Source organism: Perca fluviatilis, chromosome 17 (assembly GCF_010015445.1).
Source record: "Perca fluviatilis chromosome 17, GENO_Pfluv_1.0, whole genome shotgun sequence".
Taxonomy (NCBI): domain Eukaryota; kingdom Metazoa; phylum Chordata; class Actinopteri; order Perciformes; family Percidae; genus Perca; species Perca fluviatilis.
Window position 1 is genome coordinate 208,713 of NC_053128.1, and position 19,510 is coordinate 228,222.

The window sequence follows — 19,510 nt, forward strand, 5'->3', positions numbered from 1 at the left end:
ATCTATTATTATATCATTAAACAATATATAATGACTTCATTTTGAAATTGTAACCCCTTACCAATGAAATCATTCTGTTGTAAAGGTAACTGTAGTTCAGTTGGCCTGTTTTCTGTATTTATAGTGTATTTAAAAAAAAAGCCAAGTATGTGTGTATGTTTTCTGCATCTGTTTATGCTTTGTGACTTGTCCTGTGGTGGGCTTCCTCTGCCACCATTAACAGTACTTGACCAATCATCTATAACTCACCACTAATTATAAATGGTTGTTAAAGTAAATGGGAAATCTAAATTAGCAGTTTGTGAAACATTGTGACCACCAAACCCCATCACAGGGTAATAATAATTCCAAATTAAAGCTGCAAGCAGCTTTGGGCGGGCCCTCGCTCCTCTGCGCGGTTATTGGCGGATGCCGCTCCTTGCGACCATGCATTTGCGCTGCACTCAGACACTGCAAATCATCACCAATGAAAAGGGAACTCTCTGCTGAGTTCAATGATACCTCACACATCAAACGGGTCATTAGTTATAAAAAGCGACGTGGCGCCCGTCTTGGCAAGCCGTCCGCCTTGCTCCTTTGCTGTTGAGTCTGTTTTGCTTTTACTATTTTTTGCCTTCCGATATGAAACGTTTTGCATTTCAAATATCGATGAAATGGATCCTACGGATCTGAACACCGACGATGGCTATCGTGCCCACCACCCCTGAGAAAGCGTTCTAGAAGACGTGGGAAACGTGCCGGTATGATTGCCCGACTTAAAGCTCACTTGAGAGCCTCTTCCTTGGCCGAATTGCGCCCCGGACTTTCTCCCGCTGCCTGGTTTGTATGCAGCTGATGGATCCGTTCTGTTTTCCCGGAGCCATCGCCTATGCTTGCTCCAGTGAATGGACACGCTACCTTAACGCAGCTTAAAGCTGGAAAATCGCTGAGAAAGATTACTTACATCCAGCCTCTCCACGCCGGCCCCGTCTCACCCGTTTGGTCCGCTGCCCTTCCTGTCGCATCGCGGATACGTCATCAGAGCGCTGCCATCATGGAAAGAAATATCACCGGGAACATCGCGAGACTACGGCACGCTGCGTATGATGGAAGGCGTGGAGTGGCTCTCAGCCTGCTCCGCCCCATCCAGAGGTCTACTGACCATAAATTAACTTTTTAACGTCCAGTCCCTGTCATATAAATCTAGTCTGAAACATGATCATATTCTTGAGAAAGATATTGACCTGATGTGCCTCACTGAGACCTGGCACAAACCTGAGGTTTTTTCATCATTAAATGAAGCCTGTCCCCCTGGATATAGTTACCTGCACAGGGCGCGCTGCACTGGTCGAGGTGGTGGCCTGGAGGTAATTTACCGCAACGCTCTCAAGCTTTCTCCTCTGTCTCTACCTGATGTGTCCTCTTTTGAATATCTGGCTTTTAAATCAAAACCCCCCTCCAAGATAAACGCAGTACTGATCTACCGGCCGCCCAAACCTCATCCATCCTTTATCGAAGAGATTCATGACCTCTTCACCTCTTTCTGCTCTTTATCCTCCAATAATATTATACTTGGCGACATGAACATTCATATTGAAAATTCCTCCTCCCCGTTGGCAGCTGAATTTTTAAAAAGTATTAAAAGGTATTAAATGGTATAAATCGCCATTTTACGAGGTATTAATTTTTTGAATGACTTTTTTGCAAACTATGAGTTGTCCATTTGTTTTATTATGTCTATTTAAGTTAATCTTGTAAAGTTTGTGTGATATTATATCCTATCCCGCATTAGGTGATAGCCTATTTTAGCCCGACAATCCAGACCCACATCAAGGTGTAGGGTCTGGGTTCACACCATTGGCAGAGCTCAATCCGAAGGGCGGGATAAACGGTTGTCTTTCAAATTCCCTCTGCATGCTACAACCAGGCAGAGCAACGAAGAAGATAACGGAGCTAGTTGATAGATTAAACTTTTGCATATCGGGTCGGCAAAACTCCGAACACATCTTCCTTTTTTAAGAATGATTTCTGTGCCGTTCTTTGTTCTTTTCACAAAGAAAAGCTTAACTCCAAGTCTTCCAGAGTCGCGGCCAAAGCCGATTCCAAAGACCGCTGTTAGCCAGCAGCAGAAGCTCTGCTTTGTTTTCAAGTTGTTTGTATCCCACAAAGATGAACCAAGATCCTGAGTGGTGCATCACACAGATGAAGAGTATAGTGCAAACATTCCTCCAGGGCAAGCAGTTGGCATCTCTGCTGGTAAGAAAATATTGTATAGGGACAGTAGAAGTGGATAGGTTATTCAGATTGATTAAGGACATAGTGGTCTCAGTGTGCAAGGTGGTTTTGTGCAACTTTACCTGAAAACAGCGTGTAGATTATTTTTAGAATCTCACATTAGCTACACTTTCAGTCACTATGACCACTACTACTACGGTCAGAAACATGGATTGTGCCAAAATATGAACAATAACGTCACTGTCAACGGGCTTATCTGCTAATGTTAGCTACCGACCGTTAGCTTAACCATCCAGCAAATAGACTGTGCCGTTACCTGAAACCGGTGATTAACGTCACCGCTCATTTTACACACAGTTTAACAACAAAACAAAACGCTGAGTGGACATTACTAGCTACGTTTTTCATGTTGGTTTGAGCAGTATGCACCCTCGTTGTGGGGAATTAAAAGCAATTCAATTGAAGCACTTACCATGACATCACAGGTTTACTTAGTTTTAAATGGTTAGAATGACATGCATGTCTGTATATGTCTGTTGTCTTGTATTTCACTTGCCTCATGGAATATTTTCTATGTGTACTCATTTGCATACAGAAGAAGGTTCACTTAGTTTGAAGTGGTTATAATGGCATCAGTGAATGCTTGTTTCTTTGAACTGCTTTAATTTATCATTTTATTTCATCTATTAATTTTATTCTAAAGGTAAAATGAATGCAAGATGGGTTAGGGTTGCAAGATGTATCCAAAGTCAGTGAGTCTAATCTATTCTGTTGACTTTCCCTATCTGCGTTGTTCTATTGGCCTAGAGGGTGTATTTTTTTTTATAAATCTCAAACTCTGTTTAATGGTTAGAAAACGTGTTGCCGTATAAACCTGCAACTTAATGGCGTGTTGGTTTTAAAAAATATTGAGAAGGTATTAAAAATGGTATTAAAAGGTATTGAATTTGTCTCTAGGATTTCTTCATATACCCTGTAAATGTATTGGACTGTCTCAACCTCATACAGCATGTTGATGCTCCTACTCACACCAGGGGGCGCACTTTAGATCTGGTTATTTCTGACTCTCCTTCCATCAAAAATCTGTTGGTATATGACCTGGGCGTTTCCGATCACAGCATCATCTCCATGGACGTCTCCTGCCCGTCCCCCCTCCCTAAGCCAAAATGTGATATCCATTTTCGCAATATAAAAAACATCAACCCTTCCATTTTGTACTCTGATATCAAACTGCTGGCCTCAGTCAACCATCCATCAGTCAATAAATCAGTTGAACACAAATTACAATTTTTCTCTTCACTGCCTCCTGGATACACATGCCCCCCTCAAAACAAGAACCGTGTCTTTCTCTCGTTCTGCCCCCTCGTTCACTGATGAACTGCGCAAGATGAAGGCTGGTGGCCATGCCGTTGAGAGGTGTGTCAAATCATCAGGCCTGGTGGTACACAAGCTGGCCTACAAACATCACCAGAAGGCCTATGCAGCGGCTCTAAAACAAGCTCAGTCCATCTACTACTCCAACATTATCAATAACAGTCCTGGAAATTCCAAACAGCTTTTTTCCACCTTAAATCAACTCCTAAATCCCAAAAATCAAACCCACTCCGAACCCACAGCAGAACAATGCAACAGTTTTCTTCTATTTTTCAAAGATAAGATCAACTCCATACAGTCTCAGCTTTCTGGTTCCCCAGATCCGTCTCTACCATCTGTCTGCTCACAACCTCCTTTTTTCAGCACTTTCACTACAGTCACACAGATCGAAGTCAAGGGTCTCATCAAAAAGATGAAGCCTTCCACCTCTCCCCTGGACCCTTTCCCTACAGCACTCATCAAATCAAACCTGTCGGCCATTAGTCCTCTCATTACACAAATTATAAACCAGTCGTACAGGAACATCTACAACGTCATTCATTGTTTGAAACATTCCAATCTGGTTTTCATCCTGCCCATAGTTCAGAGACAGTACTGTTGAGGGTTATCAATGACCTTATTTCTGCAGATTCTGGATCCCCCTCTGTGCTCATCCTACTCGACCTTTCAGCGGCCTTTGATACCGTCAACCACCATATCCTCCTAAGCCGCCTCCACACTGACATTGGTCTTCGTCACTCCGCACTGGACTGGTTCACCTCATACCTCACTGACAGGACAGAGTATGTCAGCTTGGGATCTGCTTGGTCCCGAACAGCCCCTGTCACTTGTGGTGTCCCCCAAGGATCTATCCTGGGACCCCTGCTTTTTATTCTATACATGTTGCCACTGGGTCGTGTCATTAGCCGAAACGGCATTTCTTTTCATTGTTATGCTGATGACACTCAGTTATACCTGCAAACCGATTCATGCTCCACCCCGGTCCCTTCAGCATCATCGGCTCCCTCATCATCAGCTGCTCCCTCTTCACCATCATCTTTTGTCTTCTCTAACTACCTGGAAGATATTAGGGCTTGGATGAGTCATAATTTCCTCCAGTTGAACACTTCTAAAACTGAAGCCATACAAATCGGCACCCCTCATCAGGTCCAGTCATCACTCATAACCACTATCTCTTTCTCCGGTCAAGACATCCCCCTCTCAACTACTGTCACCAACCTCTGTGTGAAGCTGGACCCACAACTGACCTTTGCAAACCACATCAAACATCTGTATAAAACCTGCTTTTTTCATATCAAAAACATTTCTAAACTCTGACCCTTCCTAAGTTTTTCTGACGCAGAAAAACTCGTCCACGCATTAATCTCCTCCAGGCTTGATTACTGTAACAGCCTGCTGCCCGAACTCTGTTGAAAGCTCGCAAATATGACCACATCACTCCCATTCTTCAGAACCTTCATTGGCTCCCCATAACCTCAAGAATTCAATACAAGATTGCCCTCATCACCCATCATTGCATCTACAACAACGCAACTCAACTCAAAGACCTCATTATCCCTCAATCATCTACCCGTAACCTCCGGTCCCAAAGCACAAACCTCTATCAGCCCCGCTCAAGTCTCCGCACCATGGGAGATCGAGCCTTCTCCATCACTGCCCCTCGCATCTGGAATTCCCTCTCTGAACATCTGAGAAAACCCCAGTCTGTGGACACTTTTAAAAAAGAGCTTAAAACTGTTTTGTTCAGGCAGGCGTTCTTAAGTTGTCCTTAGGCTTTGCAGATTTTATTTTGCACTAAACTGCTCTTTTAGCTGTTTTTTATGCGTATTTTACATATGTATTTTATCGCTTGTATTTTTTTAGTTTTCTGTTTTTAATGCGTTTTAATGTGGTTTCTGTAGCACTTTGAGATTATTTTATGAAAAGTGCTTTACAAATAAAATTTATTATTATTATTATTATTAAATCGAAGGGGGCGGGTCAAACCATCACCAATGAATAAGGAACTATCTGCTGAGTTCAATGATATCTCACACAAGGGTCTACATCAAACGGGTCATAAGTTATAAAAAAAGGGGCGTGACTACAGCATAGGGGGTGGGTCAAGCCATTGCCAATCAAAAAGAAACTCTCTGCTGAGTTCAATGATACGTCACACAAGACTCTACCTTAAATGGTTCAAATGTTATGAAAGGGGGCGTGGCCTAAGTAAGTGGGCGTGGTTATATTATTGGGGCCAGCTCAGAAGTTTCACGTAAGTTTCATGTAAATCGGATGATGTTTGTCATATAAGGCAGATTTCCTGTTGCCAGCAGGGGGCGCTATGACAATGTGTGACAATATGTCAATTTTGGCCTGTAGGTGTCCTCAGGCCTGGACCCTTGTCAATTGTGAGAAATTTTGGCCAAATTGGACAATGTACAATAAAGTTACAACAACTTCTTCGTTCATTGATAAATGCTCAAAATTCTTTTAAGAATTTTTCATCGTTAAGGGTTTAAGATGATACAGACCGAATTTGAAGTCGATCTGATGAAATCTCTAGGAGGAGTTCATTAAGTATAGCACCTTGACTTTTAGGCCTACTTCCTGTTGCCACTAGGGGGCGCTATGACTTTGAGTAAATATCGGCCTTTATATGTCCGTAGAGTTAGTCTTATGAATCATGAAAAGTTTCGAGCCAATCGGACAATGTACACTCAAGTTACAAGGGGGCGCGGCTTAAGCATAGGGGGCGGGCCAAACCATCACCAATGAGTAAGGAACTCTCTGCTGAGTTCATTGATACGTCACACAAGACTCTACCTTAAACGGTTCAAATGTTATGAAAGTAAATGTCCTCAGAGTTAGTCTTATGAATCATGAAAAGTTTCGAGCCAATTGGACTGCCCCGCCACGGCCTTGCCCTATGCGGAAAGTTTTTCTTTTAATAACTTTTCATCTTTAACGTCTTTAAGATGGCACAGACCAAATTTGAAGTTGATCGGATGAAATCTCTAGGAGGAGTTCGTTAAAGTACAACGTGGAAATGGCCAAAATCGCCATTGTTAGGTTTATGGTATGGCTCCAATGCCGTTTTTTGTACGTCTTGACATGATAGATATGTGTACCAAGTTTCGTTAGGGCCTAACAAAAAAAAATAGTTTGGTTCCGGTTTCCGACCGACCAGCACTTAACCGTGTCGTGTCTGCGGACGGCGCCTTCAAGCAGCCCTCACCGGCCAGCTACAGCGGTACTGTGCCGCTGGGGAGCTTCAACACATTAAACGGGGCAGATAAAACCACTCATGAACTACCGTATATGTTGTGTTTAATGTCATTCAATAGGATGGCACGTAGCAAGCAAACATGATCAAATGAAAGGTAAACACCCTTTGGAGTGCTCAAACGTTACAGCAAGTCCCTGTGGCTCAATGGAGGTGGCTAACTTCACAACACAATTCATTTGGATACAAGCGTTGCATTTTGGAAGATAGACGAGATTTTGAACAGCGATACACACACACACACACACACACACACACACACACACACACACACACACACACACACACATACACACACAGAGCAGAGCCGATGTGTGTACTTCACGCGGCGCATGTAACTGATTGGAAACGATACAGATTATACATTATTTACAGCCGCTGGCGCAGATGAACTAACGCTCAGAGGTGGGTAGAGTAGCCAAAAATTTTACTCAAGTAAAAGTACTGTTACTTCAGAATAATATGACTCAAGTAAAAGTAAAAAGTAGTCATCCAAATAATTACTTGAGTAAGAGTAAAAAAGTACTTGGTGAAAAAACTACTCAAGTGCTGAGTAACTGTTGAGTAACGTCTGATTTATTTTTTAACGCAAGCATTCAATCAGACAGACAAAAATACAAAATAATCATCTTTAGGCAAATTATAGTTCATCCAATCAATTAAATAAATAAATTAATTACAAAATAGCTTAAATTAAAATAATCCAGGTAAATTCAAGTACTTAAAAAATAAAATCAATAAAATAATAATACATAAAAAATAAATAAGCACAAGTAACACAAATTTCCAAACCTTTATACTGTTTTTACCAGGCTCTGCAGGCAGAACTAGAACAAGGTAATAGAGCTGCTGTTTGGCACTTTTACTAAGGTAACCATGCTTTCATTATGAGGCCAGAGGCCTGGACTACAAAGCAAGATTTGGGGTTAACGAGGTAACTTCAGGTTCACCAGGGTTTTCTGTATCACGACGGTGGATCACTTGTTACCGGGTTCAATTGCCGTGGTAACTTATGCTGGATGCCTAACCTGGTCGGGAGCAGGTTAAGTTGGAGATCATTCTTAGAAGATCAGGCGGAGCTTCGGTGCGAGGAGAGAGAGGGAGAGAGAGAGAGAGAGAGAGAGAGAGAGAGAGAGAGAGAGGGGGGTGCGAAAAGAAAGGCTCATACAAAAAACATTTAAAGACCGACGACCCCGTTAACATTCCCTGATGGGTATATTTATATTACATATCGGCTATTTCTCGGCTTCTTGAGCCGTGTGTAATGTGCACAGTGGTTTGAATTATGTTTTTTATATTTATTATTTGCTCTCACAATCGCTTACCACTGCCAGGGTTGCAACTGAAATAATAGGCTAAAGCAACGGCAGTTTATGGAAAGTACAAGTGTAATAATGGTCAGATATTGTGCCTGACTGATGGGGAAGTGATATTGATAAGCGTTGTGATGTACGCATCTACAGCGTCGCCTATTTATTTTTTTTGCCGGCTGTCCTCCTGTTTGAGGAAGCAGAAACTGTATTGCGATTTGCCTGTAAAACCGTGTCTGTGTTCTTCATATTTATGTAGAATTATAGTTTGCTGTTCTTCTGTAAAATAAGTGGCTATTGGTCATGTTGTGAAGACATTGCCTCTTTTATGTGAGCACGCGCCGCTAGATTGGGAAACCCTGATGGTTGATTGAACTAGTTGTTAACCACCGTCGTGACACAGCTTGCAGGACCGCGGTTGTTAGGTTAGGTGAAGCTGGGTAACTGAAATAAATCCAGGACATGTTGATCTGGCCCTGCCAACGGTTGATTCTGACATTGTCATTTTTGTTTTGCTGCGACTGTAAAGCTAACCCGTCCCGTTCTCTTAATACATCCATGGTCCCGCCGCTGAGATTGAGTATGGTCACGTGACGAGACTGCACAACTACGTTTGATTGGTGAAACACAGTCACGTGGTAGAGCCTTTAGCGGAAGTCTCTCTCTCTCTATCAAAATAAAACATTAAAATGAGGCATGCTCATTGTGGCCTAATGTAGCGGAGTAAGAGTACAGTTTCTTCTTCACAAATCTACTCAAGTAAAAGTATAAAGTATAGTGATTTAAAACTACTCCTAGAAGTATAATTTTTTCAAAAACGTACTCAAGTAAATGTAACGGTGTAAATGTTACTCGTTACTACCCACCTCTGCTCGTTACTGTAAGTAGCCTACAATAAACCCTCCATGATTAAAGAGTCAATACCCAACTACCTGTTCTACAGACAGAAACATGTAGAAACCCATATTTCAGTCTGCTCTGTCTGCACTGTCCACTCTCGTCCACCGCGCTGTGCAAACACAGCTCTACTCTGCAAATAGCGACGTTTTACAAACAAGCTAAAATGAAAGATGTCAGTTTGTAGTCTAACTGTTGATCTTAGTTTGCAACGAATCTTGAATTTTGGACAAACTCTTGTAAACTTAGCTACTGTCTAAACAAACCATCCTCTCCGCTGGAGCAGTAAACCTGTGGATGTATATAAGACAAACAGATACATGTGGCTACTTAATATACACGTAAATGACCCCTCACCATGTTTTCAATTTACTAAGTAACAACAGTACATGTAGCAACAGGTAGGCTATGTTATGAAAAAATAGAGTATCCATCGCTACTGTAAAGGAAAAAATAAATGTCCTACCTATCCCTTGCTGCCACTGGGAAAAAAATAAAATAAAATAAATAATTAATAAATTTCCACTCTCATGGTTCCTTTTTCATTTGTGGTTATTTGTAAGACCTGGCTCAGCTGTTTCAAGATCTGAACCAATTTGCTTGGTGTCAAATGTGGTTTTGTCTGCTGGTTGACCTGGTAACATTGTAGATTTTGCAAAAATGTTTAGACAAAGGTGTGCAACATCTTTATATTTATTTTTTAAGATTATTTCTTCGGCATTATGTCTTGATTTGCACCCATGTGGTATGCACCCTAACCCCTCTGCTCCATGTGTGTCCATCTGTCTGCCATGGCCATTCTGTATTCTGTAATATACTTTAATATATATGTATATACGGTATAATGTTTTCAAAAAGTACACTAAGCCCAGCACAGCACAGAGGTGAGGCTCAGGGTGAGTTTCCAGTCTGGTATTTAGTAACACTTAGTAAAGAGTAATTAAGACAAATAGTAGGAAAGTGGTGACTCAACAGATGTTTTCCAGGTTATGTTGGACACATTGCATGTGCTCTGTGGTTTCTCCTCCTGTCCTTAGTAACAGTGCCAGAAATCAGACATGCAACGATTCAACTTAAATAAAGAGTTATCACTTTTATCATTATTTTTTTAACACGCATATGGTTCCTGAAAGACATTGCTTGGTATATCCAAACACCACAAATATCCAAGTGAGTATCCAGATTTTCGCTAACAAATTAGAAAAGTTGCTCTTAGCAATGTATGCGCAACTGGCAGCTTTGTGCTCTCACAAGTATTGTGCTTCTTCCTGTCAGTGCTGGGATAGAATCAGAGATTCTGTGCTGTGTGTGCTCTCCTCCAGGGATCTACCTGCTGGACATGATCTACATCGACTCAGCCTATCCTGCGTCAGACAGTATTATAGAGACAGAGCAGCGGACCAATCAGATGAACAACCTTCTCAGGGTCATCTCCGACCTGCAGATGTCCTGTAACTACGGTAACAAACAAGTAGTTTACCTGCTTGCTTTTATCTGCATTTTGATTTCCACTGTTTTGGGCTGTCTCTGCTCTGTTCTTTGCACTTAGTTTTACTGCTCACTGAGGAAGCTATGGCCAAAACATCTGGCATTCTACTCCCCATGTGCTGAACACAAAAACTTTTAACTTAAATCCTTTAACTTGTCAACACTTGGTAACATTAGTTTTGATGAGTCCTGTACTTGATTTTGGTGGACATTCAGAATTAGTATCAGTAGGGTTGGGCGATGTCCCCTAAATTGGCAGTTGACGATGTTTACAGTAAAACATCGTGATGGACGATGATATCGTCATCCGGGCCGGGGATGGGGGTGGGGGGGTAGCTCATATCTCTTTACATAAATATTTTTTTCTACTACTATGGGCCAACAGTTAACATAGAAACGATTACACATACATGTAAATGCCCTCTGTAAATGGTGCCCTGCTGGTAGGTTTTACAACTTTCACTTAAGTACGGCGCAGTAAAGTCAATCAGATGTCCGTGATCTGCGTAACGACAGTAGAGTGCGACGTTTGCCTTCAACAGAGCGATCGTAATAACCTAATATACCATCATTACTGAGTTTAAACTACATTCTTGGTTATGTTTGCACTGAATAACACATTCAATAAACAGAAACATAACTCGTGCAGCGCACGTGAACAGATGCGCAATATTAGCTCACACATAAAATAGCACCCTCGTGAATTAGCCTACTGTTGCTAACGTACATTCATAAATCCTGCATAACATCGTCCCGTACCTACAGGACCTCAGACTTACTTATTGATGCACGCACAGAGTAGTGTCGACAAACTTAGTCCAATGAGGGGAGAAAGGAAAGTGTGATAGCGTTCCACGTTAACGCTTTTTTCTCTCTCACTCGAGACCGCTGTGTCCAACGTTACTAGAAGGTAGAGCGAGCTACAACTGACAGGGAGAGAGAGAGAGAATGTATCACTACAGCCAATCCAGTCTGCTCAAAAGGATGGTCTTTTTCACAAACAGGTTGCAGTGAGTCCATGTGTGTGTGCATGCACTCTCATTTTGTATAATGTATTTGTTTCCTAAATCCTATGTGAACTGTCAGATGTGACTTCTCCCAACCTTTTGTTCTTCAGATTACTTGGTGACCCTGCCACATGTCCAGAAGTATCTGTTGTCAGTTCGCTACATAGAGGAACTCCAGAAGTTTGTAGAAGATGACAACTTCAAGTAAGTTTGATCTCAGTGAGTGGCACTGCACGGGCACTACATGTTTCAATTCAATTCAATTTTATTTATAGTATCAAATCATAACATAAGTTATCTCGAGACACTTTACAGATAGAGTAGGTCTAGACCACACTCTATAATTTACAAAGCCCCAACAATTCCAACAGTTCCAGTAATTTCCTCAAGAGCAAGCAGTGCGACAGTGGCGAGGAAAAACTCCCTCTTGGGAAGAAACCTCGGACAGACCCAGGCTCTTGGTAGGCGGTGTCTGACGAGCCGGTTGGGGGTGTGATGAACAGTGGAGATAGTAGTCACATTAATAATGGAACAGTGACTGGATGTATGTTTACAGGCATGATGGTGTTTTATTTGGCTGTTGACCCTCTCCAGAGGACAAACTCTTTATTGTGGAAACTCTTCAGGTTTCTGCCAGCCGTCTAATGGCCAGATTACCAAGACTCACTAAACCAAACTCTGTCCACTTGGTCAGCACACAAGCTTTTTTCCAGCACATTGGAACATGGAGGGTGGCGTGAAATTGGTGGGGGTCAGTGCACAGGAAGCAGGATGGAAAAGGACAGGCAGCTGGTTCTATCTATCTCCGCAGGGAGTTCATTCATCCAGCAGGCACTAAAGACTTTCTCAGGCAGTGGCTCCGATCCTGTGCTCAGAAACATGTTTAGCTGTCTGCCATGACCCAGGGCCCACCAGGGCCTCTGGCCCCCGGCCCAGCCCCCGGCCCATGGTAAACTGAAAACTCAAGCAGAACTCCATTTGGGAGTTTGAAAATTCTACAGCAGTTTAATTAGTAATGGCTTGTTAAACATGAATCAGGTTATTGGGTGAATGAATCCAGTCGGTGTATCATGCAGCTATGGTGAGATGGTCACATAGCATTACTACTAACGAGAGAAACCTGATGAAACCGCGATGCGTGTATGATGTAATGTGGACACTACACATGACAGACGGTGTTTGGCGTTGCATGGCACTCCCTTCCTGTTTTTGTTTTTTTGCCAGCTCTTTAAACAGTCATAAACCAACTCACTAATTAATGACATGTTTATCCACAGTCCTCCCCCCCCCCGCAACGTTTCAATAAATACTTTCCATATGTGGTGATGAGTGGCAGAATCACATTTACCACAGAGCCAAATTCATTGGGATTATTCCACATGCAAACAGAGCATGTGAAGACTTTTCAGTTAGCATTCTCACTGACCCCAGCAGCTCAGCTTGGCTCTACCTGAATATCCGATGACATCATTATCTCATTAAGTCAAAGGTGTACTGACAGACTTTCACAAGTTACCTAATTGACAGTGAGATGCAGTCATAAGATACAATACCGCAAGGAATTCTATCATGTATCAAAACGTATCAAACGGAGCCATCAGAGCCAGCGGTGAATCTCCACAGGGCTGGATGAGATGATGGACCATTATTGGCCAGTCATCTCCATAGCCATGCTGCTAGCTGCTAACATCCCCCCCCCTCCCCGGCCTCACAACTCCAAAACCAGGACAAATTCTCAAACCACCATTATTTGGATTAATCAGCCATATATTTAAGATCTCATTTAATTCAGTTTATTTTTATTTATAGTGTAAAATCATAAGAGAAGATACTTCAGGACACTTTTCATATAGAGTAGGTCAAGACATTAATTTACAGAGACTAGATCACATTTTTTTGCTGCTGCTCGTCGATAAGCCGCTTTTTTACTTAGTCCGTTCAGTCAACAGAGCAGTACTAAGAACTCATTACTCATAACTTTTGCCTACAGTAAGTCTAAAAGGACAACTGAAATATGCAATGTATAATTATTCCATCTGAAGATCACGGTCCTGTTTGGGTGCTGCTTTCTCTGCCTCTCTCCTTTCCCTCTCTGCTGTCAGCTTAACAAACTCACCATGCAGATTGAGAAAGACCTGTGAAGAAACCTGGTTAAATAAGTACCTTTTAAAATGTGTTAAGTTATGATCCCAGCCTCTGTGCTCACTGTCAATAAGCTGACGAGTCAGATGGTTGGTTAACACAGAACCGTCTGGGAAGCTATCATTAGAAGTTTGGAAAAGGGTTATAGAGTGTGGTCTAGACCTACTCCATCTGTAAAGTGTCTCGAGATAACTCTGTTATGATTTGATACTATAAATAAAATTGAATTGAATTGAATTGAAAAGGGCAGGCACTTTGAAAACATCATGTATCACGTTGGATTGTTTTGAACGAATGTCACGGATGCTGATTGGTTCGGTCAGCTGCTGTTCGGATACAAATGCATTACTTGAAGCCTGACAAGATGGATTTTTGTGTGACGTGACCACGCGATTCTCCTGTGATCTCGCTAAATATCCAGCTGCCATGCACGGTAACACTGAATGGATCCCAAATCTCTTATCTGATATCTCCTTGCTCCTCGCTTGAACTGGAAGTTGTTCTGGCCCTCCTTTGTGAAAGCCATCTCAAAGCTCTTATTCCTGCCCCGAGGATGGAGGAGTGAGACAGGGACTGAGGATGGGGTAAGGAGGAGTAAGACAGGAGCTGAGGATGGATCTCTGAGGAGCTATGAGCGAGGATACAGAGAGCAGCCTTCCTGGAAGCTGTGCAGCTGAAAGCCATTGCTAACTTCGCTCGAACAGCTGGGCAACAAATTTACGTGACGTTTCAGAGGAAAGGACGTCCCATCCCTCTAAAACACGGTTTCTTCTCTCCTCCCATGATTTCCTCGCGTCTCTCCCATGCTTCCTCGGTCGGAAAAGGAAGGGAGGCAAGTGAAGTAAACGTGGATGTGATTTAAGGACCTGGGACGTACCCACTGTCAGCACTACTCTTATGCTGATACTTACTCCGTCTATGACTACACAAGATGTGTTCATGCACAGTATGGCATGGGCCATATGGTTGCACTATTGTATTTATTGTAATGTTACTGTATTGTAATCGTGGCAGTGCGTTTTTGTGGACACTCCTGTTGTGTGTACTGTGGGATTATATGTTTTGTGGTTGTTGAGCGCACCATATTGAAATGATTGAATCTTAATATCATAGCAGTAAGTGTTTGATGTATCTGGACACTAGTGACTTTCAGCTGATTGGCCGTTGTGTCTCATGGAAAGCGTTTGTGTTGCAGACTGTCTCTGAAGATTGAACCTGGCAACAGTTCCCCTCGCATTGCTTCGTCTAAAGAAGACCTAGCAGGTAAGACACCCCATGGCAGAGCTACACTGATGCAATGGCCTCCCAGTGGTTTGTGCTTTAGAGGAAACAGAAAGGGGAGGGGGGGGGTGTCCCCTGGGTGTCCCCTGGGGGGGAGGATGGTCCCCTGCGGGCTCCTGTGATTTCAGATTATCGATCTGAACGTTATCCTTTGCATCATACAGAAATCTGTAAATTGTACGCGGTTGAAATTGCAGGCTAGTAAAACCCCAAACCAACCGGACTATCTGACCTAGCGCTCCAGGGTTCATTTTACACGGACCAAACGAAGTAGGTGTGAGAGCAACCTAAGAGCCCCATCATGACAGCCCAGCTGATCATCACCATGGATTACTGTAGATAAGTATTTCTGAATAGATTCGTTACAATCAGAACAATAACTGCATCATTTGACCAATAATATGAATCGCCATTTATCAATTCCAAATAGCCAAACTGAGCTGCTTCCTACTTTTCACATTCCCATCCATCAGTACATCTAATATCTCCCAGTCTCGACCTGAGGAGGAAATCCAAGCAGATAGTTCCATCATCTCTCTGTCTTCTAAGGGAGCTTTCACACCTACTGCATTTGGTCCGGACTTTAAGACTTTTCGGTTGATCTGAACCAAAATGACAGGTGTGAAACCTCCCCCGGACCACGATCCAGACCAAACAGCCGAAATTTGGTCCGACCAAAACCGGTAGTCTTGGTCCAGATCAAGCTGAACCAAGGTCCGATTCTTTTCTAGTGTGAAAGCATTTTTGGGATGGTTCGGACTTTCGGACCAAATCCAGGAAGCTCCTTTAAGGAACAGCTCAGAGCTGAGTGTGTATAGTACATAAGAGTGAGAGAGATGGTGTCAGCGCTCAGAGCAGAGAATAAATCAGCTGTTTACTTGTTAAGTGGTAGTAAATGTACAGTGTAGGTTTCAGTTTGTCTTTGAATAGATATTGCAGCTCCTCAAGCCCCAAGTAAAGTTCCCGTGTCTCGCTTCTCAACAACACAACAAAACAAAAAGAGCGGCGGCAGCACGGGGAGACTGCAGTATGAAACCAAAACTTACCGGATCAAATGTTACATCCATCCATCCATCTTCGTCCGCTTATCCAGTGTCGGGTTGCGGGGGGAGCAGATCCAGCAGGGGACACTAAACTTCCCTTTGTAAATGTGGAGAGCTGTCAGTAGCGAGAAAAACTAAACCGATCGGTGCTGCCTACACCGTGTTATCCTCCTGCTAGCGTTAGCGCCAGGAGGCTGAAACGGGGCAGGTTTTAAACGTGCTTTTAGCCTCTTAACATGTTGGAGATGTCATTACAAGAGCCTACCCATGTGGAGTGGTTCCTTCTGAGTGAACACAGTGAATCTGACCGCAGTAGATGTGAAAGAAATGCATAAAAGTTGTGCTAATTCAGCTCTGTTTAGGTCTGGTGGAGAGACTGCAAGACTTGGGGACCGTCTACAAACTACAACACCGAAAAGAGATACAAAAATATTTATTAATTTAATGATTAAATAAGGTAGTGTCTCCAAACTAGAGCTGGGCAATATATCGAATATCCTATCGATATCGTGATATGAGACTAGATATTGTCTTAGATTTTGGATATCGTTATATCGTAATGTGGCATAAGTGTTGTCTTTTCCTGGTTTTAAAGGCTGCATTACAGTAAAGTGAAGTCATTTTCTCAACTTACCAGACTGTTGTAACTGTTATATTATTTGCCTTTCCCCACTTAGTTATTAGATCTCCATTACTGCTGATTATTTATCAAAAATCTCATTGTGTAAATATTTTGTGAAAGCACCAATAGTCAACACTACAATATCGTTGTGGTATCGATATCGAGGTATTTGGTCCAAAATATCGTGATATTTGATTTTCTCCATATCGCCCAGCCCTACTCCAAACATACCTCAATTATAATTTGTCTCCTGCTAGTTGTACTACAGCACTTTTAAAAAATAAGCAGATAGATAGATAGATAGATAGATAGATAGATAGATAGATAGATAGATACTTTATTTATCCCGAAGGAAATTTTTGGCATCCAGTAGCATAGACAACCATAACACAACAAACACATATACATACATATATCACACATACATAAGAATAAAAATAAAAATAAAGATACAAATACAAATACAAATTAAAAAAAAAGTCACTCACAGAAATGCAATGACCATGATAAGGTGCTATGGTAGACTGTGTGCAATGGTGATGCAAAAGTGAACCGTGCAGGGATTGAACAGTGCAGTAGAGTATTATTAAATATTAACTATGACTATGAAATATTAACATAATAACATATTAACTGACTGATTCAATAAGAATAATATATAATAGGGAATAAGTTAAAAGATGTAGATGTTATGACCACAGTCCAGATTGTGTAGCAGGGCTAGACAGTCAGGTGTACAGCAGACAGAGATATAATGGTGGTAGGGGCTGAGAGAGACAGGCCCATGCTGAAAAGTCCATTTCTCCCCTCCCCCTTTGTGTGGTATTGAAGAGTTGGATGGCCCTGGGGACAAAGGACCTCCTCAACCTGTCTGTAGAGCATGACAGTGACAGAAGTTCTCAATGCCAATGCCAACAACAGAGCCAGCTTTCTTTCAGTCGCCCAGCGTCTCTCTTCTTCATGCTATACTATTTATGAAAATATTTAAAAAAAATAAAATATTTATCTCTTTTTAATATATGTATCTCTTTTCGGTGTTGTAGTTTGTAGACTGTCCCGAAGCACTCGTCTTGCCGTCTAATGACATCTCCAACATGTTAAGAGGCTAAAAGCACGTTTAAAACCTGCCCTGTTTCAGCCTCCTGGGTGCTAACGCTAGCAGGAGGATAACATGGTGTAGGCAGCACCGATTGGTTTCGTTTTTCTCAAACAACAGAGCTACGTGTTGAAATCCACCGGAATTCTCCTTTAACCTTTCCTCATAGTTATCTCACAACTATCTTGTGATTACCAGATAGATTTCACATAAATATTAGATCCGGATTTCGTAATTATGACTCTTAGTCTTACTTTATGAGATAGGGAAGTCCTAATTACAAGATGAGAGCTTTATTTTGTTCCTCAGGGAATGTAATGCCCCTCCGTACTTCACTGCCCTCAGAACTGTTTCTCATCCACACTGTGAATGAAAGCATGTGTCCTTGTGTTTTATAGTCCTGAAACGAGCAGCAAAGGCACGTGGTTGCTCTTCGTACGCTGTTGTGTCTTTTTATATTCTGCTCGGTGTGTGAGGGGGATTACATGGAGTTGTGTTTTTCTGTAAATGTGTCCGCCTGGTCAGACTGAGGAAACACACAGCTGAGGGAATAAAAACAGCAATAAAATGTAACTAATAATCAGCTTTATTTTAGAGAAATAAGCTCATCTAACTAATAGGCCAGTTCAGTCTTTTCCTTCATCCTTTAAAGTCATGTAGAGCAAGTTAACGGCGCAGCTAACAGTCTAACAGCTGTGTCCTCAGGGACAGACCCAGCCATCTTTCCATTGACTCATATCCCACAGGCTGGCCAGCAACATGACGGCTTTGTTTTTAATGGTTGCTATAGAAACTACTACTCTCTCCTTCTCAATTCAATTCAATTCAGTTTGCTTTATTGGCATGAACAAAGAAAACATGTTGCCAAAGCAGTTTACAGAAAATACATATATAGTACATATCACATATTAAATAAATACAGTAGGTGTCACATATATATTCTATACTGCACTGATAGTTATACAACATACTACATTACAAAGCAGTTACATAACACAATATAGTACTTAACAGTTTTGTACAATATGACTGTACAATCCTAAACCAATGTGTAATGTTGGGATCTTATAGTAGTGAGTCCCTCAGGTTGTGGCAGGCAGATCCATATTTAGCTGCCAGTGGAGCTGAGAAGGGACACTTCTCCTAGGAGGACTACCAGCTTCTCTCCTCATCTTAATATTGGGAAATTTGCTATTTTGTTGGCTATTTTTCCAAAGTGTAAGTCTCTTAGTGAAGAGAATTTTTCACAGTGGAGGAGGAAGTGTATCTCTGTTTCTATCTCCCCTGTTGACCAGTGAGCAATCATACACTCCTCTCTGGGCAGCCATGTCTGCCTGGGTCTTCCTGTCTCTACGGCCAGTTGGTGGTCACTGAGCCTGTCTCTCTCTCTCTGACCTGTCTGCCTGAGTGTTCCTGTCTCTACGGCCAGTTGGTAGTCACTGAGCCTGTCTCTCTCTCTCTGACCTGTCTGTCTGAGTCTTCCTGTCTCTACGGCAAGTTGGTGGTCACTGAGCCTGTCTCTCTCTCTCTGACATGTCTGCCTGAGTGTTCCTGTCTTTATAGCCAGTTGGTGGTCACTGAGCCTGTCTCTCTCTATCTGGCCTGTCTGTCTGAGTCTTCCTGTCTCTATGGCCAGTTGGTGGTCACTGAGCCTGTCTCTCTCTCTCTGACCTGTCTGTCTGACCCGGTTGGTGGTCACTGAGCCTGTCTCTCTCTCTCTGACCTGTCTGTCTGACCCACTTGGTGGTCACTGAGCCTGTCTCTCTCTCTC

The 19,510-nt window shown here is 42.3% G+C and overlaps 1 protein-coding gene across 2 annotated transcripts in view; it reads left to right on the top strand.

The window, feature by feature from the left end:
• Positions 1-19,510, top strand: part of LOC120546081 (ras-specific guanine nucleotide-releasing factor RalGPS1-like) — a 199,585-nt gene that overhangs the window by 148,754 nt on the left and 31,321 nt on the right. For both annotated transcript variants that reach the window (XM_039780850.1, XM_039780849.1), the window contains exons 9-11: positions 10,383-10,520; positions 11,666-11,759; positions 14,893-14,960. In XM_039780850.1, the coding sequence (XP_039636784.1) occupies positions 10,383-10,520; positions 11,666-11,759; positions 14,893-14,960 (300 nt within the window). The remainder of the gene's footprint in view (positions 1-10,382; positions 10,521-11,665; positions 11,760-14,892; positions 14,961-19,510) is intronic.